The 8,149-nt window shown below is 38.6% G+C and overlaps 1 protein-coding gene across 1 annotated transcript; it reads left to right on the top strand.

Moving 5' to 3' along the window:
* The first annotated feature begins 254 nt into the window (after positions 1 to 254).
* On the top strand, positions 255 to 7,320 carry LOC107045758 (jouberin). Its single transcript, XM_015268120.1, has 2 exons — positions 255 to 2,219; positions 5,209 to 7,320. The coding sequence occupies exons 1-2, from the start codon at positions 255 to 257 to the stop codon at positions 7,225 to 7,227; spliced, it is 3,984 nt and encodes a 1,327-aa protein (XP_015123606.1). The 3' UTR covers positions 7,228 to 7,320.
* Positions 7,321 to 8,149: the final 829 nt, after the last annotated feature.

Raw genomic sequence — 8,149 nt, forward strand, 5'->3', positions numbered from 1 at the left:
GATGTCATGGAAATATCGATCGACGTTGTCATGCAGTCACGCTACCGTAGACCAGTGGTGGTGAGCACCTGCCAGTATCGGTCGCACTAGTGGCGCACATGGTCGCAGTACATAAACCCCTCTCCCATGTATAACTACCCCCAACAATTCAACGAAACCTGAAATAAAAGCAAAATCTAAAACCAAAAATCATTCAATTAATTAAAACTCTTCTTGCTAAAACTAAAAAACTTCTTCCATTATTCTCTCTAATCATGTTGCGTAAATCTCGTAACCCTAGTGAAGAAGATGAAGAGTCGACCCGGCGGGGTAAGCTCAGTGAATTCAGCAACAAGGTGGAACGAATGTTCCGTGCAGCTTTTAAAAAAGACTCAAACATCTCCAGCCAATCAAAACAACCACAAAAATCGGTCGACTCAGATATCGAAGAGGCACCGAAAATCGAAGCCGTCTTCTCCCCAATGAGAAAAACCCAGATATCCGTCGAAAAGAGTCAGAACCTGGACAGTTCCGATGTCTCCTCAGACCTCGATACAGGCTCTCGAACAAACCTAGTGAAAATCGACAAAATATCGAAACTGAGTGAAGAGAAAAACGAAAAAGAGAAGCAACAATCTAAATCAACTACTCGAAAACGCCATCAATTGAAAAGATCTCAACACGTTCATTCAAACGAATTGGAACCGAATTCTATGGACGTAGTTGTAGATATTCACTGCGAAAATCCTAACAAAAATGACAAAGACAATGCAAACATGACTGAAGAAGAGACAATTGAAAGTTTATCAGAAACCGAACTGGACAAATCACCCATCAAGGATGATTCGAAAGTGCATGAACAAGATTCATTCGTGAATTCAGTAGATTCAGTGAAAAAACAACGGAAACGATGGTCTAAAGAAGCCAGTGTCATAAAGTTACCTTCAAGGACTTCATTCTCATCTACATCAGCACGAAGCAGCCCCTGGAGATCTCTGCATGACGAAGACACAGTGGTACCAGTCCTAGCACCTAGAATAAACAAAATAATTAATTTACAAGAAGAAGATTCTGATGCAGGGCTTGACAATGCTGCATTCGAATCTGATCATGACGATGATCAAGTCTTGAGGATCGAGACTAGTCACGGAGTCACAGAGCAAACGAAAATAGAGATGAGATCGGTGGAAAATACTACAGACTCATTAGACTCTTCTCCACAGATCTTGAAATCAAAAATCACACAAATTACGAAATTCACAAAACTCTATAGGAAATCATCTTCACAGTCTGAGGGGTCTAAAGTTGAAGATATTATTGAACAAATGCCAAGGAGAGTAAAGTCATTTGTATCGGAAAATCCGTCAATCGATCACTCTGAAGACAGTCTTTTATCTAAGAAGCGACAAAAGAAAGCAAAATCGAAGGCGAGAACGAGAACTGAGAGGAATGACAAGAAGTCTTCGAGATCGAGTGAGTCAGGGGATTATAATCAGACTGGTGATTCTGAGCGTTTATTATCAGATCTTCCAGGATCGAGAAAACCGCCAAGAAGAGCAAAACGAGAAACACAAGGTGAAGAACAAGTTTCTTCAGAGGAGGTAGAATCAACGCCAAAAATACGGAAAATAAAGCAGAAGAGAGAGTCTCTGTCCACAACCCGATATTCTGAAGATACAATCCTTTCGAATAAGGAAAAATCATCGAAAAAACTGAAGAAACCAAAGAAGAAAAAGGAGAAGAAAGAGGAAATGAAATTCACTTCTGTGAAAATTCATAAAGCTGATATGTTAGAGGCTGATTATGTTACAAGACATCCAATGGTAATCGTTCATATTGTAGAGGCTAATACTGGAGATTATTTGAAGTTGGAGGGATCTGAAATAAGTAGACGTCCTTTCCTCCAGCCCTTGATCACTGGAACCTTTGATTTCAAAGAGAACAAGTCGATGGTGCCTTATTGGGATGAAGAATTGATATTCGAACTGGATTTCGAGATTTTAATGGGGACTGAGAAGGATCAAGTACTAGTTTTGTTTGAGGTTGTTGATTTGCTGAGTTTTGCTGAGGCTAGCCAGAACTATGACCAATTTGGAGCAGAGAATTGCTGGTATAAAATCGCCTGGGCCTTTTTGAAACCAGTGGGGCGGGAGAGGAGGTGTCATCTGAATAAACAAGTGAGGCTGCAGTTGTACAAACCGAAGAGGTTGATGCGGAAGACTATCAGACATAAGTGTGAGGTAAATCGCTGAAGATTTGCTTGAGACATTTTTCAACTATTGCCAAAAACCGTTACAGTTCATTTTTAGTGGTTTGTGCAGTTTTCCAGAGATAATTGTAAATTTTTTTAATTCTCGAAACATTGTACTAGATTTTGGTATTAATCTTCATCATTCACGACCATTTCTTCACTTTCCAAAAATTTCCGATAGTTAGTTTTCCTAAACTTTGAACGTTAGAAAGAATCGCAAAAATTGCATTTCTAATTGCCACCACCGGGAGATGCTTCTTGGTAACCAATCACCTCTTGACTCTTCCTTTTGAAATTTTACTAGAAAATTATCGACTATCGAATTAAAACTTATAGATTTCTGATGCTGCGGAGCTTTTCGGTCTCACAATATTTCTCAATATTCTCATTAATTTTTTTAGAAATATATTGTCTGGATTTTAGTATACTCCGTGACCTTTTTGGTACTGAAATCCAGCACCAAAAAGTTCTGGATTGTGAAAGTTTTACTGGTTCAAAGTGAATTGAGAAAACTTCTCTCTGGAGAACCGGAGAGAAAAAAGCATCTCAGTAATTTTTAATGATGTCCAGTACACATGATACTTAAATCAAGGCACCTTGGGTCTGGGATCTAGTACTTTGACGTCTCAACATAAAAATCGTTGGGTTCTGAAATTAAGGATGTTCGACACCCTTTTAGCCAAAATTGACGTTGTTTTCATTTTTCTGGCAAATTATCGATGGGAGTGACGTGAAAAAATATAACGATTTTGTGGTTTGTCATTCTTTAATGGCTCACGAAGTTGCGTAGTNTTTTTGCTTCCGAAGGGAAGCATTGTTTTTGGTCGATTTTTCGATTCTCTAATTTTGGTTGCAAATGGTCCACAACATCATGAAACGTAAAGAAATGATGTTTTTGGGGGGGTGTCTGTATGTATGTGTGTGCAGATTCGGGTTTTTGGTGATTCAATTTTAGAAAATTCAACGTAAATACGGTGAAATTTGCAGCTAAAAATTTGAAATTTCGGCTCATGATAGCTATGAATGAGCCTCACTTTGGTGCTTCGTTTCAGCTCGATCGGTGAAGTAGTTCCTGAGATATAATCACTTGTTTAAATTTCGTTTTTCTGCAATATCTCGCCAACAACTGCACCGATTTCAATTTTTTTTCGAACTACATATCTCGATGGCCTCTATCTAGATCACTCATATCAAATATACCGATTTGTGCAAAGTTTGGAANATCACTCATATCATATATACCGATTTGTGCAAAGTTTGGAGATATTGCCGTTTATCCGTTTTTTCATAAAAAACACTGTACGCGCGATAAGTCAATGAAAAAACGAGCTAGCGACTTGAAATTCGGTATGCTGCTAGCTTTTGTAACATAGACGGTTCGTATTTTCGATGAGGTCAATCGGTCGAGTGGTTCGCGAGATATTCAATTTTTTGTGAAAATCTATTCTGTCAAATATCTCGTCAACTACTTGACCAATTAAAAATTTTCTTTTTTCAAAATATCCGTCTCGATTGCTACTACCTAGATCATTGAAAATATATATGCCCGTCCATACAACCTTTTGGAGATATTCTCGTTTTTCTTTTTTTTCGTTTTCTCATTCTTGTGCGGTTGATAACTTGTGACGAAAAAACGATATGAAGTTGAAATTTGACATGTATATCTCTCTTATAATAACAAAGGTCCGTACTTTAAATCAGTGCCATCGGCACAGTGGTTTAGGAGATATTAATTTTTTTGCATAAATCCATTTTATTAAAAGGTTAAATATTTTCTTCTGAACATCCTGTACAGTATGGGTCATTGCATTGAGCGAGGGTGAGGTAATATACTGACATTATTTAAAAAATTAGACGATAGTATGGATTTCATCGGACCATTCTTTCTCAGTGACAATGTGGAGATCTGGTTTGAGTGGAATTCATATTTCTTGCCAATGGAAACAAATCAAAGGAAATAATTGAATCAGAATAGAACAACATACTTTTATTGATAAGAAAAGTAAGAGAAAATGATGATTTTACAAATGCGAGTTGAGAATAAAAAATTGATGGCTCACTATCGAATTTGGTTCTCATCTGTTAATCTCTAATATGTTTCCCTTCGGAAGCTTACTATCAATGAAATTGGTAGAAAAAAAAAAGAAAAAAAAGCATAATAAGAAAAAAAAATTAACGATCATTCGTCTTATATCAAGTAGGCTTCTACCCCTGCTTGTTTCTACAGTTTTGTGATTCTTTTTAAAAGTTTAGAGAAAACGCAGGAAAATGTTCGCACCACCTTAAAATTTCGTCAGTCATTAAATAATGACAAAACGCAAAAACGTTATATTTTTTCACGTCAATTCCATCATAAGTTTGCCAGAAAAATTAAAAAAACGTGAATTTTGGCAGAAAGGGTGTAGAACATCCTTAAGAATTCTGAAGTTCCAAAATCAAAACCTTGGAGCTCGTAAATTGACATTCCTGTTGCTTCAAATTATCAGCTATAATATCCCAGGACTTTCGAAATTATCGGATATTTCCCGAATGTTTTGTTGCATAGCAACGAGAGGGATCAATTTTGCAGATTAAAATCCCGAGCGCGCAGCGCTAGGAAAATTATCAGTGTAAAACGTGTCACGTGACCCCGAATACGCACTCTGATTGCTCAAAATCAGAATTGAGGAAATTGTTTGCATTAATTACGGTGTAATATCACAACCTCGGCAACCCCCTCCTTCCTCCGCGCGAAACGTTAAAAATTACATAAACTCCTCGCCTCCTTAATTACGTGACGTAATATTTGAATGTGCCCAACGGTTCACATTTTGAGAACCGAGGGTTCTTGATTTCGGTACTACGGTTCTGGGTAATTCTAAGGACTTCTCTCACTGAAACTCAGTACATGTTTGGCACTGAATTTCACAATCCACTGTTTCAATTGCATTTATATTTCTTGCAAGTACCTACTAATATTTTCTCATGATTTTCATCAGGCCTTCAGTTGGTGGAAATCTGGAGCTCGTGAAAAATACCCCAGCTCCCTTTACACTACTATAACATCAGTGTCACCACCCAAACTAGAGCCAGTTTTCTACGGACAACTCGTCAACGATCTGCCATCGCCTCCATTCCCTCAAAAATCTCCCCACACCCCGGAGCCCATCCACCTCCCGAAATGGAGCCGCCTAGCTGCCCAATCTTGCAAAATTCCCAACGACTTCCACTTCCAAACTGAAATCGCGGAAAACGGAAGCTTTTACGTCCTCTTCAGCAACAATGGGATGTACCTGGCCTCCGTCAACTCCGAAGAGTACGACTACCCGATCATCATCCATAAAGTCGACGAAATGAAAATCTTCATCAGGTTCACCGGCCACAAAAGCTTCGTTTACTCCCTAGACTGGTCTCAGAACGATGACTATCTCCTCTCGGTCTCATCCGACCAGACTGCTAGAGTCTGGGACGTCAAGAACAGACTAATCCACCATATTTTCATGCTTCCTCACCCCTCCTACATCTACTCCGGAAAATTCCATCCATCTTTGCACTCTCAGATGATTGCAACAGGTTGTTACGACCACTTTGTCCGAATCTGGGAAAGATCCTCATTATCCTACGAACTCTTGCAAGAACTTGAGGGACACGAAGGTTTCATCAACTCCATGTGCTTCCAGAAAAATGGATCTTTGCTAACTGCTGATAGCATTGGAGTCATCATCCATTGGGCAATTCGTAAAAGTCGAAAAAAGATGAATAAAGATTGGGGAATCTTCAGAAAGATCAAGATAAAAGAAGTTGAGGGGGTACCCATCAACACAATTGTGCTCCATCCGTTGGGCTCTCGTTTGCTGGTACATTCCAGAAATAATGGTTTGAGGATGTTGGACCTAGCCACTGGAGTTGTATTACAGAAATATGAAGGGCTGAAGAGTCTCAGAATCCAAACAACTGCGAGGATATCACCATGTGGAGGATTATTGCTGTGTGGAGGTGAGGACGGAGTTCTGAATGTCTGGAGTGTTGAATCCGGGAAGAAAGTCGCTGTTTATCATACTCAACCGAAGAATCTACCAGTCACTTGTGTGGATTATCACCCTTATGATCATGTGCTTGTTTATTCGACTTTTGGCGCTCCTTCCGGTGCTGTTGTCCTTAGGTTCGATAAAAACCCAGGTGGTGAGGGGGTGGGATTGAAGATGTTGAATGAGGATGGTGATTTATCTGTTAAATCTGGTTCAGTTATTGGGAATAAATTGAATTCTAGTAGAAGATTCTCAGAGGAAACTTTGAGATCTCAAAAGAATTACGTGATGAGAGCAGAATCTTCGGAAAATGCGAGGGACACGAGTAATGGGAGTCGTGAGGACTTGAGGAAGAGATTGAAGATATTCAATGAAACTGAGGGAGAACTGAAGACTAAAAGTGCTAATAGGTTGACAAATATTATTGCGAAGATTGATAGAATTTTGTCAAATAGCTCAAAGTCGAATTATGATGTCGAAGCGAATAGGTTGGGTGTTCCTATGGAGGAGGTTTCTAGGGTAATCCCCTACGTTCCTCCTTTATTTTCAACATTTGAAGATAATTCTAGTGAGTCCAAATCGAGTGAAATATTCGAGATGATGAGTTTAAATAGAAAAAATTTTGAAAAAAGTAAATCGAAGAGTGCGAGGATAGAAACTACGTTCAGAACTTCCGAGGAGGAGGTTGGAAGAGCATTTTCAGATGGCATTGTGAACTGCAGGGGGAGGATAAGGGGAACCAGGGAGCCTTGGAATACTGGAAATTACAGGATTGATAAGGAAAGGCAGGATAAAGAGGAGCGAAGAGAGAGTAGTGGAGACAGTGGAGAAACTTATGTGGTTGAAATTGATGAAAATCGAGAGGAAATGAGGGTGGAGAGCCAGAGTTCGGTAAGGAGTGATGCCACTTTTGTTGTAGAGAATGAGAAGATTAAACCACCGGTGCCTAAGCCTCGGAGACGATCTGGTCTGATTAATGATATCAATTAAATAGAGTATATTATGAATTAAATTTTTTGTAGATAGTAAAACAGATTTATCAATTATTAACAGTATCACAAATTCGAGGAACATTAAATTGGAAAAAACCGAGAACGGATTGGAAGTCTCGTTTATTTACTTCCCCCAATATTGGTACTTGTCGATCTCCTTCCACAATCGACCTAGAGTTTGTTAAGAAAACCCATTAGATTTTCCGGTATGTGGAATCGCTGTGCATTCATGAAGTCGTATAAGGAGAAGTATAGAATATACCGTATAGAAATTTCCCCAATCGGGGCATTTATCTTTCCTATTGGAAAGTTGTTGTAAAAAGTAAAATTCCGAATACGAGTAGAAAATTTGTCGGGGGTGCCCAATGAGTATCGGCAACTTATGAGTTAGTTGCGGGTTAGTGACTCATCGATTGTATTTGATGCGTAACCTGTAGGTTCCAAACGCAACAATTCTAAATAATCGGGGCAATCATTGTCGTTCACAAATGAGTTTCCCCGATTATTAACTTATGCACCTCAACTCGTTCGTAACTTATTTGTCTCTTACAAGGTGTCAACCATTCGGGTGTCTAAGTAGGACCGGGAATAACTAGCTAAAAACCCGTCAGAAAACCAAAACCGATCTCTTCTTTTCATGGAATTTAGAATTCAATAAACCCTTCTATTTGATACCAGTCTAATTATAATCGGTAGTTTTTTTTTCAAAATTTTCACATTAGAAAAAAACAATTTTTTCATGATTATTCAAATGATTGTCCACATTGATTCATGATGTCAGAGTTAATTTATTTCAATAACAATTTTGAGAAACGCTCAACTCGAATAAGCGCTTGAAAATGAATTATGGCCAGTTGAACATAACTGCCAAATACTGAATAAAGATAGGAATTCACTGCGGTTGAATAATACATTAACAA

Source organism: Diachasma alloeum, unplaced genomic scaffold (genome assembly GCF_001412515.2).
Source record: "Diachasma alloeum isolate Michigan unplaced genomic scaffold, Dall2.0 Dall_scaffold_01065, whole genome shotgun sequence".
Taxonomy (NCBI): Eukaryota; Metazoa; Arthropoda; class Insecta; order Hymenoptera; family Braconidae; genus Diachasma; species Diachasma alloeum.

What these genes read in the sequence shown, in the direction of transcription:
- LOC107045758 (XM_015268120.1), top strand. Translation starts at nt 255, where the DNA reads ATGTTGCGTAAATCTCGTAACCCTAGTGAAGAAGATGAAGAGTCGACC. An exon ending in CTATCAGACATAAGTGTGAG is followed by an intron (nt 2,220 to 5,208) that starts GTAAATCGCTGA and finishes GATTTTCATCAG; the next exon opens with GCCTTCAGTTGGTGGAAATC.